This window comes from Marmota flaviventris, chromosome X (genome assembly GCF_047511675.1).
Source record: "Marmota flaviventris isolate mMarFla1 chromosome X, mMarFla1.hap1, whole genome shotgun sequence".
NCBI lineage: Eukaryota > Metazoa > Chordata > Mammalia > Rodentia > Sciuridae > Marmota > Marmota flaviventris.
This window is the reverse complement of record NC_092518.1, coordinates 17,940,231-17,962,979: the sequence shown is the minus strand read 5'-3', so window position 1 is coordinate 17,962,979 and position 22,749 is coordinate 17,940,231. Positions and strand designations below refer to the sequence as shown.

The window sequence follows — 22,749 nt, the reverse complement described above, 5'->3', positions numbered from 1 at the left end:
AAATGTTAACACTATTTTCTTCGATTACTTTTTTTCCAGGTGATTCATGGCAGGGGACGTGGAAGGATTCTGTTCCTCCATCCATGACACCAGTGTCTCTGCTGGGTTCAGAGCACTGTATGAGGAGGGATTGCTTCTTGATGTCACTCTGGTTATTGAAGATCATCAGTTCCAGGCCCATAAAGCACTCTTGGCCACCCAGAGTGATTACTTCAGAATTATGTTCACTGCAGACATGAGGGAACGAGATCAGGACAAAATTCATTTGAAAGGTCTAACTGCTACTGGTTTCAGCCACGTCCTTCAATTTATGTACTATGGAACTATAGAACTGAGTATGAATACTGTTCATGAAATTCTTCAGGCCGCCATGTATGTGCAACTTATAGAAGTGGTGAAGTTCTGCTGCTCTTTTCTCTTAGCGAAAATCTGCTTAGAAAATTGTGCAGAAATTATGAGACTCTTAGATGATTTTGGTGTAAACATCGAGGGAGTCAGGGAGAAGCTGGACGCCTTTCTGCTAGACAACTTTGTGCCACTCATGTCCAGGCCTGACTTCTTGTCCTATCTGAGCTTCGAGAAGCTCATGTCTTATTTGGATAATGATCATCTGAGCAGGTTCCCAGAGATAGAGCTGTACGAGGCTGTGCAGTCTTGGCTGCGGCATGATAGAAGACGCTGGAGACATACCGATACCATCATTCAGAACATCAGGTTTTGTTTGATGACCCCATCCAGTGTTTTTGAGAAGGTTGGTGCATTTGAAAGCAATAGACAGGACTCATCATTTAGTTAAGGCAGTATGTCTTTATAGCTAAGATTCCAAGATTTGGTCAGGAACCAGAAAATGAAATGAATAGTTTGTAAGAATAGTTTATAATATAAGAAGCCTGATTTTGTTGTAGCTTATACATTTAGGTTTTTTAAAATACATTTTGTGGGTGAAAAATGAGGTAGAAATGATTCATTTTTAAAGTACTTTTCAAGTTGAATCATAATTATTTGATATAAATTATTGCAAGTTTGCTTTACCTTTTCTTTTCACAAAGTAATTAAATCTGAACTGGGTCAGGCTAACTATTTTTAAAAATTAAGTAATACATGCTGGATTGGCATTGAGAGTTTTACAGTTTCTTACAGTACACATTAATACAGTTTCTTATTCTTCTAAAATATAATTAAGACACATAAAATAGCTCTTGAAAACCAACATGCCATTTTAGTGATTTTCTTCACTACTCTCACCTAGTTCTTTTTCCTCCCCCATTTCACTGTGAATACTAACTAAATTTAACTGTGAAAACATGTTATATGTCTAAAAACATTTTGGCATTTTGAAACAAGTAGACTATAAATCCTTAATCTGCATTGATCAGACATCACTGCACATATTATCATGTAAATGATTCTTTCTTAAAAATACTCTTTATTCAAAATAGTCTTGGCCTTTTTGCATGTAAGCATTTTTATTTTTATATCAAGAGTCTCACTTGTGATCCATTCTTGCCCAAAGAAGAGAGAGTAGTTTCAGTAATTGCTTAACTTAATTGGTTTCTAATCATATGGTTACCTCTGGGGCTCTGTTTACCTCTTGCATCTTTTCTTCTTTCTAGAAAGCACACAAAGCTTGGTTGACATCCTTCATGTTAAACAATTCCTCAGCTTTAGTTACCAGACCTGGTGATAAAAATATAATATTTGCAAAGGAGGGTTGTTCATGCCATTTGAAAAATAAACAAATTTGCGCCTTTGAATAACACTCAGTGGCCTGACATGTGTTTTTTTCCTCTGAAATGCTATGAAATGTCATTATCTTATATATTTAATAGAGAACTCAATTTTGTGTGATTTTATCTTTATTTTCTGAATATATTGATATGATAGAAATAATTGAAATTTAAGATTCATCATCATCATCAGCATCATCATCATCTTCATCTACTTTTTTTGTTTTTGTTTTTTGTGGTACTGGGGACTAAACCCAGGGGTGCTCTACCAGTGAGCTACATCACCAGCCCTTTATCGTTTTCTTTTTAAATTTTGAGATGGGGCCTTGCTAAGTTCCTGAGGCTGGCCTTGAACTTGAAATCCTCCTGCCTCAGTCTCCTGAGTCACTGGGATTACGGTATGTACCATCAGGCCCAGCAAGAATATACTTCTTAATTATTCTTTTTGTTCTGTGAGAATCAGCTCCACATCAACTGTGTAAGTCATTTGCTCTGATGTTATGATTTTGTCCTTACTATTGTTTTTATTGCTTTTTTCCCCCTGGAGAATCTTGTTTTGTCTTTATACATTATATGCAAATGCTTTCCCACTACTAAAATAAAACCCCTCCAACTTTAGTCTAGATGGAAGTATTTGTGAAATAGAAAATTAGATTTCCCCTCTTGTGTAGGACAGTTTGATGGATAATTAATAGCAGTAATTGATTTGTGAGTCCTGAGATGCAGAGCTTTTTTTACCTTTCAGTCATCAGTTCAAGGTAGGCAATAGTGACAGTGGCTAAAATTTAATAGGTAGGTTTTCAACTTATAGAAAATATCAGTTGGACCCTCTGATGGATTCCTTTGACAACTGCAAGCACAGGAGGTAGTTCTTTCCATTGGCCAGGTATTGGGAGTTATCAGAATAATTTTTATTAAGGCTTCCTTCTGAAATTACTTTCTTAGGAAAATTTAATTAAGGACCCAGCCAGAAGAAATTTTTGTTTTTTGTAATGTAATATAAATCTTTTTAGTTTTACTTTAGTAATATTGGTAAGATAAGTGGAAGGTAGCAAGTGATTCTTGCCTTAGTAGTTTGTGAGGTTTGTTAGAGGAATTTATGGCTTTCTAAATGTTGAAAAACACTATTGTAGACAGATTTGAGATCTTATTTCTAGAAATGACTTCTAAAACCAAACTAATATGGAAAATTTGGTTGGACAATAAGAATTTAGAGTATTTTGCGCCATACCATTTTGATTTCCTTGAAAATTGGACCTGGGGCTAGAGTGTAGCCCAGTAGTGGAACACTTGCCTAGCATGCTTGGAAGGCTTGAGTTTTTTGTTTTTTTTTAAACCAGGGATTGATCCCAGAGGGGCTTAACCACTAAGCCACATCCCCTGCCCTTTGAACATTTTATTTATTTATTTTTAGGTGTATTTGGACACAATGCCTTTATTTTATTTATTTATATGTGGTGCTGAGGATCAAACCCAGGGCTCTACACACGCTAGGAGAGCACTCCACCGTTGAGCCACAACCCCAGCCCTTAATATTTTATTTAGAGATATCGCTTTGCTGAGTTGCTTAGGTCCTTGCTGAATTGCTGAGGCTGGCTTTGAACTTATGATCCTTCTGCCTTGGCCTCCCGAGTGGCAGGGATTACAAGTGTTCACCACTGCAAGGCTTGGGTTTTTGTTTTATTTTGTTTTGTTTTTTAGTACTGGGGATTGAACTCAGGGCCACATCCCCAGCCCTATTTTGTATTTTTATTTAGAGACAGGATCTCACTGAGTTGCTTAGCACCTCACTTTTGCTGAGGCTGGCTTTGAACTTGCGATCCTCCTGCTTTAGACCCCCAAGCCACTGGGATTACAGGTGTGCTCCACCACGCCCAGCTAAGGCTTAGATTTTGATCCCTAGCACAACAAAAAAAGGAAATGGGGCCCATCTATTTTTCCTGCATTCAGCAAACTACATGTCTCAAACAAGGCCATTCTAACATCCATTATATATGCATGGCCTCAGAATGGGCATAGAAATAAAGCGAAGTTGTATCTGTGTTATTCCTTTTTTAGTAAGAGAATCTTCATGAAAAAAGTGTCAGTTTTGACTTGTGGTTTTATCCTATTTGCTGAAATTTAGAAAAACAGATTTTGATAGGCACTTTTTGTCTTTAGCTTTAATGTATTTTAAATTCACTTATGAGACTTTCTGAACTTAGAAAACAACCAAAAGAAGAGTGATCACCCATAATATCACATAGGTTAATAATTATTAACATTTTGCCTTATTTGCTAGGTAGGTAGAGGGTGCGTAGACATTATATATGATTTGTTTTGGTTTGTTTAAAAAAATTTTTTTATAGTTATAGATGGACAGCATGCCTTTATTTTATTTGTTTATTTTTATTTGGTGCCAAGGATTGAACCCAGAGTCTCACACATGCTAGGCAAGTGCTCTGCCACTGAGTTACAGCCCCAGCCCTGTTTTGTTGTTTTTTTTCCCGCTAAACCATTTCAAAGAAAGTTGTAGCCATCATCCCTAACTACTTCAACTCTTGCATCTCCCAAGCATCTCTCAAGAGTAAGGATATTATCCTAAATAGCCATAATAATATTGTCTCACCTAAGGAAATTAACAATTCCTTAATGTCATGTAATATCTAGCCCATTTTTGGATTTTCTCAGTTGTTCCAAAAATGTCTTTTTTTTTAAAGCTTCTTTCATGAACAAGGATTTAATCAAGGTTCACATAGCACATTTGGTTGTCTTTCTTTAATCTAGAATTATCTCTCTCTCCTCCATTCATCATAGGATGTTCAAACATAAAGTTGAATAAATAGTTTAGTAGTGAACACCTGTATACCTAGATTTAACAACTGTTACATCTGCCATATTTGCTCTATAACCCTTGAAAATAAGTTGTAAACATCAAGATACCTCATTCCTGAATACTTACCATAGTTTTCCTAAAAATAAGAACTTTTCCCTCACTAAGTACAATACTATTCCACCTAGGAAAATTAAGACATCACAAATAGAGCTAATCCATATTCACATTTTCCCAGCTGTCACCAAAATTCACTAGAATTTAATCAAGGTTTATGCATTGCTTTGGGCTATCATGTGCTTTCCTAATCTGGAACAGTACCCCACTTTTTTTTTTTTTTTTTGAGAAAGATCAGACCCATTGTCTAATCTTAGAAGACTCTCTTACTGAAAAAAGGAATTGTCTTTCACATTCTGGATATATCTAATCATTTCCTTGTGTTGATGTTATCTTAGTTCCTCTATTCCCTTTATTTCCTATTAATAGTAATTTTTTATCATCATATTTTTCAGGAAAATATTGTTGTATTGCCAGAGAAAAACTTGTAAAACCACTTAGCAACTTTGATCAAACTTAGAAATCATTCTTTTTGTGTTATGAGGTCAAGTGGCCCAATTCTATAAACAAAAATTATCAGGAATTTTATTCACACTAATCTAATTAGAGTCATGGAATTCTCTTCCTTTTAAAAAATTTAGAATATTTCAGTATATTGAGACTAAAACTAGTTGGAAGTGTCAAAATCAAAAGATTTCTTTTTATAAAAAAATCAGTATGGGTGCTAGGGGTGTAGCTCAGTGGTAGAGCATGTGCTTAGCATGTGCAAGACTCTGGGTTTAAGGATAGTATTTCAACCTTAAATCAATTCAGAAATTATTGAGGGCTGGAGATGTAGTTCAGTGGTAAAACCCTTCAATCCCCTAGCACACACACACACAAATAACTATGTATCTGAGTCTAGAACTGTGTTGTTCAGTACAGTTGCTACTGGTAGTTATTGAATAATTGAAATGTGTCTAGTCTGAAATATCAAAGACTAAAATGACAAAAAGGATATAAATTACCTCAAGTGGTTTTTGTGTGTGTGTGTGGTGCTGGGGATTGAAGGGTTTTACCACTGAACTACATCTCCAGCCCTCAATAATTTCTGAATTGATTAAGGTTGAAATACTATCATGGATATACTGTGTTAAATATATTGTTTAAATCAGTTTTACCATTTTATTTATTTATTTTTTGTACTGGAGATTGAACCCAGGGCGCTCTACCACTGAGCTACATCCCCAGCCCTTTTTTTTTTTTTTTTTTTTTTTTTTTGAGACAGGGTCTTGCTAAATTGATGAGGCTGGCTTCAAACTTATGATCCTCTTGCCTCAAAATGTGGCTACTAGAAAATGTAAAATTACTTCTTTGGCTTGTGATCGTGGGTCAGATTAGATTTCTGTTACACAGTGTTGCTTATGTAAAGCTAAGGAAGTGAATTGTTGGAATCTCTGAATATGCATACAGTAAATAGCTGTTCTCACATATTTAATCCCTCTCCCACATTCCCAGCCTTTAGAAATATTATATACAGTTAGTATGATTCTTTGGAGTGATTGATGAATATAACTGTTAATGAGTATAGCGTCTCTTTGTCAGGGTCCTTTCTCTGGCCTCAGGAAAATAAAGGCAATTTTACAAAACTTGAGGAAGGAACCTATGGAGATTTTTAACTTCCTGTGGTAGTTAACTATCAGATATGAGCAGTGGCTTCTTAGAGAGGGGGATGGGGTTATTCTGTATCTTTAAGGATATCTTTTCCTCACTGATTCCAAGAACCTGAATATTGCCCTCTAATTGTACAGAAATCTTTGGGTTTATTCTATTACAGTATCTTTCTCTGTAGTCCTCTACTGGATTTCCCCCTCAGCTAAAAACACTGCCTTAACTTCTATATTGAATTCTCTGTGGGACCACCACCAAAGAGGCCAAGGCTTTTAGATTTCCTTCCATTTTATTAGAGGCAGTGATTCTATTTATCTGAATGCTTTACACACACACACACAAAGATTTTTTTGTGTGTGGATGTGTATACAAACATACATACATACATATATATGTGTATACATATATGCCAGGTTGTGCACAAAGTGCTGTACACATAAGTAGATTCTACATGTTATCCCTGTGTTGTAGATAGGAAAACAGTCTCAAGTTAGGAATATTGTTCCAGAACAAGTAGCACTGTCATTGTCCAGACTGGAACTCAGGTCTGCTTGCTTCCCAGTCCAGGGACTTTTCTGTTTCAGCTGATAGAGTAGGAAAAAGACTTTTTAAAGTGCAGAAGGCATGCTGTTAACCTGTGGTCCAGCCTGGGTAATTTTGAAGTTATCCTTGTGAAAATTCTAATGTGTTTGCTTGAGCAAAACAGCCTGAAAAGTTAAATTGTACTGAAAGAATATAAGGTGTGAAAGCATGATTCAGGAGTTTCCACTGTATAATCAAAGAAATCTGAAGATTTAAGATTTTCTCTCTCTGGGTGTCTGGTACTGGGGATGGAATTCCAGGAACTCACATTAGGTAAGCACTGAGCTATGTTCTCCAACTGGATCCTGTCCTTTTGACTTAGTAGTTTGATTTTTTTTTATTGGTGCATCATAATTATACCTAACACTAAATTCATTATACCATATTTGTACATGAATATAATTTTACAATCTGATTCTCTAGTACCTTCCCTTTCCTTCCCCTCCTCCATCTCCCTGAATCACTTGCTTTATTCTGATCTTCCTTCCATTATTATAATTAATAATTATTATTTTAAATAGTGCATTAGTAGTTTGAGTTCTTTTGGTTTGTTTATATATAGTGGATTCCCAGTTTCAAAACTAGAGTACAGTTTTAGTGTTCACTTACACAAATGTCTGTGGCATGTATTTTTACCAGCTCTGATGGTCTTTGCACCTATTAATAATGTAAGGCCTGACGTTTGTCATTCTGAATTTCAGTGAAGATTTAAATTGTTTAACTGCTCTTTTTGGTCTTTTGACTGTTTTTCTTGGTCCTGAGGATTGAACCTAGGCACCGTTTATCAGTAAGCTACATGCTTGTGACCTTCCTGCCTCAGCCTCCTGAGCTGCTGGGATTATAGGCATGCCTGTTGTTCTTAATCTCATGCTTGGGTGGTATGATATTCTGATTAATTGAAGCACAACCCATGTGGTAAAGGGTAGATGGTGAGTGCTCCTCTAAAATCCCTTCACTCAGGCACTGGAACATGTTTTGACTAATTTAACACTTGTCTGATGTAAAATTTCTGTCCAACAACTAAACCATAAACTGCAGTGCTAGCATGGTTTAGCCAAATATTCTTGAAAAAAGTTTGCTTACATCTAATGACTTCAGGTAGATCTAGAGGATTACGTGGAAATTTCCTTCTAACCCTCAGTTTTAGAAGTACATGAGAAACAAGTAGTACTCTATTTGACAGTAAAAATGGGTTTTTAAGAAAAAAATGTGAAATTTGATTAGAATTTCTGTTAAGTGAGGTGTTTTTGAAAAGCTTAAGTCATCTTTAGATATTAAACATTATTTATGTAGCTTAAACTTGAAATTGCTTAAATTAACAGTCAACTCACTTGCCCCTTGGAGTGAAAGCACAGAGATGAGTGGGTTTTCTGTTGGAAACTAGGTCAATGGATGAAGTGTACTTTCTCAGTTAACTTAAATGTTTTTTCTGCATTGGTCTCCTCTTTGCTGACCCCCTCCTCCTAGACCCCATGGATTTGGATTGTAATTAACACATATGCAGTTCTTTAAAAATCATCCAAGGTGCTTTTCTCCTCTGAAATCTTCTACGTTTTATATGTAGATATAGAGTGCTCTTATATTCTACCTTTGACTTACATTCATTGCTGACTGTGGGTTCCTAAAGAGTGCCAGAAATCTAGGTGTTGATTGCTGTTAGGGCCCTGAGAAAGACAGCATCTTAGTGAATGTATTGAGAAGACAGGAACCTATTGAAAATAGGAGTTTAAAAATTTAGTCTTACTTGCCAATTTTCCTTTGAAATAAGATGAAAACAAATGCATAGGAGAATTGGAAATTAAAGAGGAAGATATGGAATTAGAAACCGCTATGTTGACATGTAAAAGGAGAAACCCTTTGTAATTCATTATGGGGAAAAAGAAAAACCAAATGATAAGTGGAAAATGAATCAAAGGGATATGGGATTTAGCTCAGTGTTTATCTGACATACAGGAGGCCCTGAGTTCATTTCCCAGCAACGCCCCCCCCCCCCAAAAAAAAAATATCAGAGAAGTCTGGAAATGACTGTAGAAAAGGTTAGGTGTCAGAAAGGAGCAAGGTGAATATTTTAGATTTTAGGCTTTGAGGTTTTTAATTTTCGGATTTATAATCTGGAAACGACTACATGTGTCGTAAGTAAGCATTGCTCATCCAAAAGTTAGTTTTAGGATTAAGCAAGCCATTTATTTGGCTCTGCTCTACTGTATTTATAAATAAAACATTTATATAGTGGAGAGTGTTTCCATCAATAGGAAAAAGTCCCTCATAAGTTGAGAATCCTAGAATTTAGTTGTGCTAAGTATTAGTATATGCAGATAGTAAAAAGATTGTCTTAAAGGTTTTTTAAAAATGCATTTTTCTCCTTTTAGACTTGTGTATTAGTTTATAACAGTGATCTATTGTACATAAATTGGAAGAAAATTAAGACTTTCTAAGCACATTTATTTTTGAATCTAGACAAGATGAAGGGATGGAAAACTTACAAAATCGTGCTAAGACTCTGAATCTTGTTGAGGGAGCCTTTCCTTTGCCCCCATTTATCTTGGTCACTTTACTTTGGGAATTTAATTTGGTACTTCAGACTCTTGCCAGCTTAGAGAGTAGAGTTTGCATAAATTCTTATTAAAATTTGTCTTTGCTATTTGGTATTTGACTGTATAGTTGGTCATATTCTGTGGTTTCTCCATCCACAAATTCAGTTACCCTAGGATTGAAAATATCCCCCCCAAATTGCATCATTTTTTCTTGTCATTTCTTAAGCAATAATAGTGTAACAGCTATTTACATAGCAATCTAGACAAGATTTAAAGCATACCAGAGCATATGTGTAGGTTAAATGCAAATCCAGTGCTATTTTATATGAGACTTGCATCTGCAGGAGGTCCTGGAACCAGTTCCCCTCAGATACCAAGGGATGACTATAATTATAGTATTATTAAAAGGATTTGCACTTAGCCTGGACTGATTTTTTTCATAGCCTTATCCTGGTCATTAACTTGTTTTTTTCAGGACAAAGGGATTAATTAAAGGCATTTTGCACCTAGCTGTTTTAATGATGATTTTGTTTCACATGAATCAATATAAGATTTCATTTTGAACATGGTTCCCCCCCTCAGTGCTGGGGATTGAACTCGGGGCCCCCTCACATGCTTGGCAAGCAGTCTACTACTGAGCAGCACGATTTATATAAATAAAGACTTCTTGTACCAGGGTAGATAGTTTTGCAATACAACAAATAAAGACCATTCCACATTTTATTGAGAATTAAAATTATATCAAGTGTACCTATGGTTCCCAAGGATATGATTTGTTTTTAGCATTAGAGCCCCATGATAGTAACTGCTTTGTTTCTGGATATTTCTCTTGAAAAGATTAATCATTGTTCAAAAAGAATGATAAAACTGATGACCAGGACTCAGTTTTCCACTTGATACTTTCTTGTCATTCTGAGAATTAAGTTAATGATTTTTTGGATGCAGGAAGGGCCAGAGAGGTGTCTCTTCATGTAACTGACCTCTTTTTTTGGAGGAGAAAATATCTAAACCTGGAGGCTTATTCAGGGTCACACAGTGACTTGATGACATTGTCAAGCCCTAAACTGGATCTTAAGTTTGGGTATTATTTCCACCCCATTACTCTAACACACACACTGATGGATAGACTAAAAGGCATTTTATTTCTTTGGTTTAGTATAAGAGTATTGAGCATTTTAAAAATCATTTCAGGGCTTGGTGTGTAGCTCAGTGGTAGAGCACTTGCCTAGCAGGTGTGAGACCAGTAGCTAGCTGGGCATGGTGTCACATGCCTGTAATCCCAGAGACTCAGGAGGCCAAAGCAGAAAGATTAGAAGTTGGAGACCAGCCTCAGCAACTCAGAGAGGCCCGAAGCAACTTAGTGAGACCCTGTCTCAAACATTTTAAAAAGGACTAGGGATGTGGCTCAGTGATTGAGAACCCTTGAGTTAAATCCCTAGTACTCCCCCCCACCCCCCCGCAAAAAAAGTACAGTAGCTGATAATATCTTATTGGCTGGTTAGGGTATGGGAATGTGGCTCAGTGGTACAGTGCTTGCTTAACATGTGGAAGGCCCCAGGTTCAATCCCCAGCACTACATTAAAAAAATATTAAATAAAAATTGGCTGGTTAAAAGCCTAAAATAATTTCAGACTAGCCAGTTTTAGTAGATCTTTAAAATTCCAGATTTTAATCAAATGAAAGTAAACTCTGTGGAAATGCCCCTTTTTATTTGGAAGTACTGAGAAGAGAACCCAGGATCTTGAACATGCCAGGCAAGTGTTGTTCCACTGAACTATATTCCCAGCTCAGGAAATGCCTACTTTATGTTGCAAGTTCCATTTTCAGTCTCTAAAAATTAAGGATGGTATATACAAATTACCTGTAAAAATAATATCTTAATACTTATTAATTATATTTAATATTTTTGATATTTATTATAAGTATTTAGTAAATAGATTATGTAATATTTTGACAGTGAATAGAGAAACAGAATCTTTGCCCAGTAGTAGACCTAGCTATTGAATATTTTCAGGCACCACATTCAAAATTAATCATTTCTTAATTTTCCTCCTTTGCTAACTATATGCATTTATGTATGGATACAATTACATTAAACTAAAAAGTTTAGAGGAGGGAATGGCCAATTTAAAATTTCAGACCACTGTTTTTTTAAAATATTTTTTTTTAGTTGTCAGTGGACCTTTATTTTATTTGTGGTGCTGAAAATCGAACCCTATGCCTCATACATACTAGGCAAGTGCTCTACCACTGATCCACAAACCGCAGCCCCACCACAGACCACTGTTTTTGAGTGGTAATGCTTTCTAAAATTTGATATTCAGAATAAGACAAAATGCTTTTCATAATACAATTTTTTTTGGTACCAGGGATAGAACTCAGAGGCACTTGACAACTAAGCCACATCCCCAGCCCTATTTTGTATTTTATTTAAAGTCAGGATTTCACTGAGTTGCTTAGCACCTCACTTTTACTGAGGTTGGCTTTGAACTCGCAATCCTCCTGAATTTGGTCTTATAATACAATTTTGAAAGTATCAAAGCAAGAAAAGTGGTAATATTTCTAAGTTTTAAAACAAGACTTCTTTTTTATTCCTATGAAAGAATGAGGAAAGTAATTTAGAACATGAAAGAAATGTCATTCTTTCTACATCTTTCTTTTGAGGACACCTAATATATAGATAGTTAAACATACATGTGGAATAAATGATGGGAGAAATTCCTTCTCCATGAAAAGATGAGCCACACTTTTCTTTTTTAGGCTTTTTTTAATTATTAAAATTTGTTCTCGGGGCTGGGAATATGACTTAAGTAATAGCACGCTCACCTGGCATGTGTGAGGCACTGGGTTTGATTCTCAGTACCACATAAAAATAAAATAAAGATATTGTGTCCACCTAAAGCTAAAAAAAAAATACTTAAAAAATTTGTTCTTTTTAGATAAACATGACAATAGAGTGTATTTTGACATATTATATAGCCAGTGAAACTCTACACATTTCTTTTTGTATAGCTCCCTTAATTAATGTGTTTTAAATGATTCTATTCACATAGGTCTCTGCACTGCGCTTTTTGTTTTATAGCAGAGTATATATCTGTAATTATTTTGCCCAGGATTATCAGAGGCATTAATTCCATTTCTATAATGAAGAAATTGGTTATATTTGCTGTATTGCGTGGTTTTAGATGAAAACTGCAGCAATAAGGAGCTTTGGGAAAAGGGCAAGGAATATCTAGAACTAGCCTTGGCAGAGAGAAAAAGGAACTAAATAAGAGCTTCTTTAGTTGGAATATCAGCTATCTCAAAAGGCACAACTTCTATTATGGGGGCTTAGAGGCAGAATAAACTGGATAAAGAAATGTAGCTTTGATTTGGATTTTAACATAGAGTTGAAGTGACTCTTGTAAAAACTCCTTGGAACCTTGGTTTTAAAGGAACATCATAGAATAAATGGGGGAGAGGACAGAGGGACCAGAAGATTGAGTGTGATGAAAGGCTAGAAAATGACTCCAAGAGCAGTTAAGCTGGACCAGTTTGATGTGACAGGTCATCTAGCCTAGTCCTCTGAGAAACATGGAATTCCTCTCCAACACTCCTGATAGGTGGTCATCCCTAGACTGCCTCCAGTGACAGAAGGCTTACTGACTCTGGAGGCTAGTAGTCCCTGATTAGGGTTATGCAGGTACCTGTAACCTTTTTTTAAATCTTTTTTTGTAGTTGTAGATGGACAGCATGCCTTTATTTTATTTGTTTATGTGTGCTGAGGATTGAACCCAGTGCCTCACACATGCAAGGCAAGCACTCTGCCACTGAGCTACAGCCCCAGCCCCCTGTAACCTTTTTTTTTTTTTTTTTTTTTTTACTGATTACAAAAGAGGGGTATGGCTCCTGTTTCTTTTTTAAAAAACACCCAGTATTGACCCATAAAATTGAATAAGAGCAAGTTCCCAAGAGCTCATTGGCAACTATATATTATACACGTATACATACACATTTTTCTCTACATATGCTGCCAACTGTGTAAAACAGTTCATTTTTAATTTTTGAGAATATTATATGTGGTATTCTGCAGTTTTCTCATTTAACATTTTGAACATCTGTGTTGGTGCATATGGATCAACCTCATTTTTTAAAATAATCGTATTTAGTATATACCAGAGTTCATCCAAGTGATGATAGATAACATGAATTAGTCTCAGTTTTTATACTCTTAAAGTAATAACGCCATGACCATCCATTATCTTGACAGTTCTAATTTCAGAGTTTTTTTGTTTTGTTTGTATATTGACCAAAAATCTTCCCTCCTGACTTCTACTTGGTCCTGAAAACAGATGCCATCTTTGTCCAGAGTCTTCTCTTGAATTGAAACCTTCCTCATCTAGTTGAACATTCTTCCTTTGGATCTCTCACTGTCTTCCAGATGTGGTCCACTTTGTACATGTCTTCTTTGAAGTGTATTGATGAAACTGAACACTGTCATAGTTCTGGTTTTTACCTGAATGAAGAAGGTGGAATTGTCTCTTACTTTTAATTCAGTCCCTTAATTTATTAGCATCAAAGGCTGCTGTATCATGCTGTTGGCTCATATTGAGGAGAGTCAGTTAAAGCTTTATGGATCTCTGGAGCATCTGGTGAAAATATGGCTTTCCTAGCACCTCATTTTACCTCCCAAATGCATTAACACATAATCATTGCTACAATTTCAGTTGGTTCACAGTTCCTTGGTGTTTCTCTTCTTTATGATTAGATCTTGTTGATTAGTTTGCTGAAGTTATAGACTCTCTTACCCTCTATCAGTGCTATCACATAATTAAAAATTAAACAGGAAATAGGGTCGGTCTTGGCATTACCCAGTGAGTTGATATTGCTTCCTAGTGTGCAGCACTTTCTTCTATTTAAGTGCTGTTTTTTTAATAATCCAGGATCCACCTCAGACCAACAAGTCTGTAGTTGGGAAATCTGGCTTTTAGTCCATTCTTCATGATTCCACACAGATTACAGAAAGTGATTAAGCAGCCCTCTCTGCAATGCCTCTCAGGATCCCAGGCCAATATTTGTGAGATCAAATAACTTGAACTCGGTGTATATCACTAGCTGGTGTTTCTTTTTTCCCCTCAACCATCTTGGATTTAAGTTTCTTCCCAGTAATTGTATTTGATCTTCAGATGGGAAAGAGTAAGACATTCTTAATTGAGAATGGAAATAAAGCAGGAGTAAGGCTGTTTCTTTGCCTGTTGATATTACACTAACCACCCTGCGTGTGTGTGGGGTCTTCACTTTTTCCTCTCTTGTCTTTTGACTTTAGCCTCTAAAATGTCATTTATTCGATATCTAGTACTCTGTAAAGTCACAGTTCATCCTGAGGCTTCAGCATCTTTCACTGTATTCTTACAGCTCCATTTCACTCTTCATAATGCTTATTTTATGTTCCTGTTTTTACCATCTGTTGTAAGAGGTTTTTTAACATCTGAATTCCAGAAAGCTCTCTGTGCAGCACATCAGATTTTTTTACTTTCCCCTTTCTTCCCTCATCAGTGTATTTTTGCAATTATGCAGTCAGCATTATGCTTTTGAGAGCCTCCAAGCCTTCTTGAGCTTTCTTACAGTTTCTGATCTTGGAATTGATCCTAATTTTCCTTTGAAAGACTTGAAATCTGCCTATCCAATATGTGCATCTTTCTCCTTCCTTTCTTGATCTCCAAACAACATGGCTGCTCTATCTAAAGCTTCCTTCTACTTACACATTACCAAGTAGGTTTTACTAGTGAGGATTAGGTCCAAAGTAACAGTTGCTCTCACTTCTCCTTTACTTTCTGAAAGGACTAATTTTTTATACAAACCACAAGCATGTTATTTGATGCATTGATTAAGCTGAGATGTCCCTTGGTCAGCAATAATAGCAAATAACAGTTATTTTTTTGTATAATGCCACATGACAGATTCCATACTAAATTCTCTCCGTGAAGACTGTCTCACCTATCTCTTATCACAAGATTAGGAGGCATGGGTGTTATTATCCCAATAATAATGGCTGAAGAGACAAGCTTAAGAATGTTGAATTAAATACCCAAGATCACATAGCTTGTTTCATAATAAGAAATTTCCCAAATTGAATTCTTAGCCCATTAAGTCCAAAGTTTTTGATTCTGCAACTATTTCAACAAAATTGACACAGGAGCATTAAAAGGGATCGGAAACCGTAATCTAGAGCTTATATATCCCCTTATATATTTTCAAATGCTATAATACTTTGCCTATAAATTTTCTCAAAAGAACATAATTCTAAAAGTAATGATATTTATATCAAAGTGACCATAAGTGGTATCTTATTGCTCAATTTAAGTTTTTATAGGTGTTCCACATCTGGGATGATGGGGAAAATGGCTTTAGTCACCATAGTGGGTTGCTTGGCATAGTACTTAATTACTATGCTGGATAAGATTCTGTTACTTGAAAACCTGTGTAGCTCTTAGATCACTGACTATGCAGTAGGCATTTAAATATTTAATTTGAGGTTTATGATTTCTAGAATATTAACTTTTAGCTCCTACAAATCAGTGAGAAAAATGGGTAAGGCATACTTGTTAGATGATTCGTAGAAGAAATTAATGGAAAAGGAAAATATGAAAAGATACTCATTCTCACTAATGAAATATTTTTTTGATGGCTTTAGGAGAATCCTTCCCCCTTTTTTTTTTCTCTCGGTGTGGCGGATGAAACCCAAGGATTGCACATGCTAGGCAAGTGCTTTACCACTGAGTTATATTCCCAGGCCTTTTGGACCCAATTTTTAAATGGCAAGAACTCTTTATTTGGGCTGGGGATATAGCTCAGTTGATATAGAATGATTGCCTTGCATGCACAAGGCAATCATTCAATCCTTAGCCCCCCCCAAAACAAAAAAGAACTTTTTTTCTGTTTTTAAACATAAACATAATACATGGAGAACAAAGTGAAAAATATTTGTGAAATTCTAGAGAGAATCACTGCTAACACAAGCAAACATACATAAAATTTTATTTAATTAGGATAATACCAGAGTACCATACTCTTTTTAGAAACTGAATATACTGCAAACATCATTCTGTGTTAATATATAATATATAATCAGTGACATTATCCTTAGTGGCTGAGGAGTATTCCATTGTTTCTTTTTTCTTTTGTGATACTGGGGATTGAACTCAGGGGTACTTTACCTCATCCCTAGCCCTTTTTATTTTTTATTCTAAGGCAGGATCTTGCTAATTTGCTGAGGCTGGCCCCAAATCCTACTGTCTCCGTCTCTTGAGTCACTACGATTACAGGCATGTACCACTGTGCCTGGCTTCCACTGTTACTCATAAGAGATTGAAGCCCAGTAAAACATTGGTTTTCATTTTAACTTTTTATGTGTGAAGTAGAAGTAGTAAAGGATAAGGCCTGATCTTTCTCTTTTTCCTTTATTATATTATTTGTCTTATTGAAATTGCTTATTTACAGTTGCTCATTATTTGCTGATTTCTTCCACAGTTGTTATTTTGCTTGGATGCCTAATCATTGTGATCCATATGTTCATTTTTCTTCAGAACAGTTAATAATAGATTATATTCTCTTTGAAAGGAGTCATTAGGCTCATTCATTGAACATGTTAAGTGTTTTAATAAATGAGTATCATTTAAAGATTTTTCTAAAGAATAATGGAAGTTGTGCTGTAACATACTGAAAATTATATGAGCTTTGGAGTAAAATTATCCTGGTTCAGGGTTCAGATCTAGCTCTACCAGTTTTAGTTACATAAACAAGTTGGTCAAGTCATTTAGCATTCTAAGCCTCAGTTTTCTTATCAGGAAAATAAGGATTGTTATTACTCTCTCACAGGAGAAATAATTTAACACAAGGTGAACATGTAAGCACCCAGTACAATAATAGTGTTAGTTTTCTTTATTACATAGTTAGGCAGGGGGTTCTCAACCTTTTTTGAGCTAGTTAAGCAAAGCCCATGGAAAGATCTCTTCTCTAAGTAACAATCTTAAATGCATAAAATAAAATGGCTGAGATTACAAAGGAAATCAATTAAGGATACTTTATCAAAATGCTTAAATGTGGGCTAGGGTTGTGGCTCAGTGGTAGAGCGCTTGCCTAGCATGTGTGAGGCCCTGGGTTTGATCCTCAGCACCACATAAAAATAAATAGAAATAGGGCTGAGGTTGTGGCTCAGCGGTAGAGCACTCGCCTTACACATGCGAGACCCTGGGTTCGATCCTCAGCACCACATAAAATATATATGAATAAAATAAAGGTATTGTGTCCAACTACAACTAAAAAATAAATATTTAAAAATAAACAAACAAATAAATAAAAATAAAGGCATTGTGTCATCTACAACCACAAAAATATTTTAAAAAATGCTTAAATGTGGTGCTTTATTTCAAACACTTTTTTGGACTTAGATGGGGAAAGAATGAATGGCTGTATTATAGGAAGAGGAAGAAAGGAGAAGGGAAGGGAAGGGAGGGGGAAATAGGAGAGAAAGCTCATAAATACATATGCTTGGTCTCGACTCCTTCTGTGCTGTCATCCCAGATTTTCAACATTTTCCTGGACATTTCCTCCTTGGCATCTCAAACCAGCTTATCTTTCCTGTTTTCCTGTATTGATATCACTACTCTGCCTATCACCTCAAGTCTGAATCCTCAAATCATATTCAAATCCTTGCTTTTTCAACCTATTCCTGTTTCAGTCATGGATATCTATAGATTTGATCTCTACAATATCTCATTTCTCGTATACAAATTTAGTGTCTTCTGACCTCCTTGTCATATTACAATATGTGATTTTGTCCCAACCTCCTACCTCTTTCACAAGGTACTCCTTGAGTGTTTGGGGCCAGTTTGGTATGCTATCTATATAAAGTACTGCAACATTCATTCACAGGTTTGTTGTATAGTGTCATACCTATATTGACTCACTGTATTAGTAAATTGGTATTTGTTTTCATTTTCCCAAATATATTCTAAGTTCTTTGAGGAAACAGGCCACATCTTATTTTCATATCTTCCCCACAATTCACTTAAAAATGCTTCATAAGATCTTGATAGTCATCATCACTAGGTAATTCCAACTCCAGAAGCAAAAAAACACTATTTTTTCTAATATTTTTTAGTTGTAGATGGCACAATACATTTATTTATTTATCTTTATGTGGTGCTGAGAATCAAACCCAGAGCCTCACATATGCTAGGTGAGTGCTCTACCACTGAGCCACAACCCCAGCCCCAAGACCTTTTCTTATCTACTGAATTACTACTGTAGTTGTTGTTATCATACCAAATCTTTGTGTCAAAAATCTACTGGGAATCATGCACTAACTTGCATGATTCCTCAAATTACTCAATCATGGTTGTTTTTTTTTTTTTTTTTTTGGTGTTACCTGTAGTTAAGAAAACTGCAGACATTATTTCCTGTACTATGAAGCCCATATTTGACTTCCTAGCCCCCACGCATAGCTAGGGCCTACAATAGGTGCCTAAACCATTTTATTATGAATTGCCTTTTGCCTGGAAAATAGCTTATGCTTAAAAATAACTTGATTACTTTTAAAAGCTTGAGAATGTATGTAGATGATTACAAATATAAATTAACAAGAAAAGCAACTTTAGTAAAGGAGCCTAAAATAATATCCTGATCATTTTAGTGAGCTTTGATATTTTGTTTACCACTTTTTCTTCTGGCTAAATTGTTTTACTTGTATTCTTAGGTTAAAACATCAGAATTTTATAGATATTCTCGACAGCTGCGCTATGAAGTTGACCAAGCACTGAATTACTTTCAGAACGTTCACCAGCAGCCTTTGCTAGATATGAAATCAAGCCGCATTCGTTCTGCCAAACCACAAACTACAGTATTCCGTGGAATGATTGGACATAGCATGGTTAACAGCAAAATACTTCTCTTAAAAAAGCCAAGAGTCTGGTGGGAACTGGAGGGCCCACAAGTACCTCTACGGCCAGACTGCCTTGCTATCATCAATAACTTTGTTTTCCTGTTGGGTGGGGAAGAACTGGGCCCAGATGGTGAATTCCATGCTTCTTCCAAAGTGTTCAGGTATGACCCAAGACAAAACTCTTGGCTGCGGATGGCAGACATGTCTGTACCACGTTCAGAATTTGCAGTTGGTGTTATTGGGAAGTTCATTTATGCTGTGGCAGGCAGAACCAGAGATGAGACTTTCTATTCAACAGAGAGATATGACATCACCAATGATAAGTGGGAATTTGTGGATCCTTACCCAGTTAACAAATATGGACATGAGGGGACAGTGCTCAATAACAAGTTGTTTATCACTGGAGGAATCACCTCATCCTCCACCTCTAAACAAGTGTGTGTGTTTGATCCCAGTAAAGAAGGGACCATAGAACAGCGGACCAGGAGAACTCAAGTAGTCACCAACTGCTGGGAGAATAAGAGCAAGATGAATTACGCAAGATGCTTTCACAAGATGATTTCTTACAATGGCAAACTCTACGTCTTCGGTGGCGTCTGTGTGATCTTGAGGGCCTCTTTCGAATCTCAGGGCTGCCCTTCCACAGAAGTGTACAACCCAGAGACTGACCAGTGGACCATCTTGGCATCCATGCCAATTGGTAGAAGTGGCCATGGTGTGACTGTGTTAGACAAACAAATAATGGTTCTTGGAGGCCTTTGTTATAATGGTCATTACAGTGATTCCATTCTCACTTTTGATCCGGATGAAAACAAATGGAAGGAAGATGAATACCCCAGGATGCCCTGCAAGCTGGATGGTTTACAAGTATGCAACCTGCATTTTCCGGACTATGTACTGGATGAGGTCAGACGTTGCAACTAATGACATCTTTCTCCTGTTAAAAGAAAAGCAAACAAAGCGTTTGTGATAAAGTAGTTAATTAAAAAGCATAAAGAAAAACCTCACCAGTTTTACTATCAAAGCCATTGGTCTAATATCGTAAGAATTTTTCATTCTGTGCTAGCATTCTTTTTTTTTTCTTTTCAGTGGCCTCAAACTCATGCAATAAGTTAATTCTAAGCGCTAGCTCTTGAAACTACTTCCAGAAGCAGTTCAGTAGAATGCTCCACTTATCTGGAAAGTTGATTTTCTGCATTAAACATTTCTTCAGATGTTAGCGTAGAAGTCGTGCATCTTCTAAGAGAAGACCTGATACGTGTCACTGGATGTGATTTCAGTCCCTATCTCTATCTGAAACCTTTTTGAACATTAGTTTCAGTGTATTTCAGTCTGTTATATGTTTTGGTTTTATTATTTAAAAGTTCAAACTCTTGACCTTTTTGCATGGCTTTTTGCTCAAAATGCAAAATTATAAATTTTCTACAAAATTAACTTTTTATATTCAGAACACTATTTCTAAGCTGCCTTCTCTTATCTGCATTGTGTTAGTGAAAGCATATCCATACTCGCATACATGGTATAAATATATAAGGCACATCCCTTTTATGCGTGGTTAGGATTCTATATTTTTAAGCTAGTGCACTTGCACACACAGTTCGCCATACTTGTTGAATTTTAGATGTAATGTCTTTTCATGTATTAACATTTCTAGAAAGTTAAAATAACTGGAGTCCTCATTTGGTATCAAACTAGCCTATCTTCAGTCCATATTGATTCAGTAATATTTGAACTCTTATATTCCTGAAACACTTATGGATTTATGAAAACATTTTATATTTTCAAAAGTAAACATTAGTGTTCCTTATCGATACATGTCTTTTCTTTTTGAAATGTTTTTCTTTGCAGTCTGTTTAACGTTGCCCTGTTTTTAGTGAGAATTGGAGTGGTATATGACAAGCTCTGATCCTGCAGCGTGCAAGCACTTTTAAAGAGAATTTAGGTAATACCAGACTCCTAAATAAAGGCCCCTTAAAAGTAAGTGCAACTCCCATTCTTTACATTCATTAAGGCTGCTGCATCTGTTATTGAATGGAGGGTAGCAACGCTTAGAAAATTTGAGCTCAGTTTGACTTAGAGGCAAGAAAGAGAATAATAATATTACTGGTTATATCTACCTGTTTATTTCATACAAAATATTCAGTGGCACTAGGGATGCCTACCCTTGGCTTTTGTTTAATTACTGGAAGCTACAAGCATGAAGGATAGTAACCACAAAGTTCATAATGGATCAAGAATAGCTGTTTAAAGCATTTATAATAAATGTTTTAGCATTAGCTGCACCTTTCAATTTTTGAAATACGAAGGAAGAGAGTATAGTTGACAAAAATTAGGCAAGAGTAACCTGGGAGTGGATCATTCAAATTGATGCCATTTTCTCGTGAGTAGTCTATATCTGATACAGACTAGATCTACACTGGCAAAACTTGCCAGAACTTAGGATATTGGTGCAATATTGCAATGCCTTCTATATGGCTGCTGTTGTATAAGTTTTCTAGTTTCACTTTTTTTTTTTTTTTTTGCTGCTGCCACCATTGAATATAAAATGGAAGTGTGAAGTCGTGGAAATGTGAAGACTGTTTTTTGTTTTTGTTTTTTTGCAGTTCTGATTAGATGTACTATGAAACAAAGCCTGATTTTAAGACTTCAAATCTGGAGGCATTTGAGGTTTAAGAAACAGTCAGGTATACAAGTAGCTTTTGAAAAAGAAAGACATTGGCATAGGTTTCAGAACTCAATAATAGTGTTCTTTTGTACATGAGTCTTAAATTTTCTTTAAGTGGTCCTTTATTTACTTACTTTCTAAAAATTTGATATCTTATTTTCCTATGGAATGTGGGTAAAAGTCTTTTCTACATTTAAAAATTAATTTTTAATTATTTTACTTTGGAAAACTAGGAATTAGGTTAGCCAATTAATTTTTTTCCTAATACATTAGTTTGTTAAAAATTTTGTATGTATGTCTCTTGCTTTAAAGAAAATAACGTCTTCATTATTTTCCTCATCATTGATATCTTTTGTTGGAAAAGACCAAGAAAGAACCATCAGACAGGGTACCCATATCAAAGGCTTTATACTCCAGTGGTGGTTCTCCTTAATTGCTTAGATATGATTTCATAGCCCTGTTTAAGGAAACTTCTGAGTAAACATTGAATATTCTTGGTCTTCCATTTTAAAGATAGAAGGCCAATATCAACAGTTCTTGTTTCATAAAATTCGTGAAATCTTAACTTGAACTAACTCTGGGTTCAGCTTCATATAAGTCATGTCTGACCTGATGTTAGCTGTAATCAGTTTTGAGCTTTAAGAATAGTTGCTATTGCTTGGGTTCTGAATGTATGAGAAAACTCTTCTGTTTATATGTAGTTCTAATTTAGGTAATTCTGAGTCCATGATTAACTTACATTCCCTTTTAAATTTATGGTTTAATTGCTACAAGAGATTTATTTTTGTTATACTAAACTA

At 35.7% G+C, this 22,749-nt stretch overlaps 1 protein-coding gene across 1 annotated transcript in view; it reads left to right on the top strand.

Annotated features, from left to right (window-relative positions):
- The window catches only part of Klhl15 (kelch like family member 15), a 40,424-nt gene extending 19,143 nt beyond the window's left edge, over positions 1-21,281 (top strand). Inside the window, exons 2-3 of the mRNA XM_027927463.3 lie at positions 40-751; positions 19,099-21,281. Of these exons, the coding sequence (XP_027783264.1) occupies positions 47-751; positions 19,099-20,208 (1,815 nt within the window). The 5' untranslated portion in view covers positions 40-46 and the 3' untranslated portion in view covers positions 20,209-21,281. The remainder of the gene's footprint in view (positions 1-39; positions 752-19,098) is intronic.
- Positions 21,282-22,749: the final 1,468 nt, after the last annotated feature.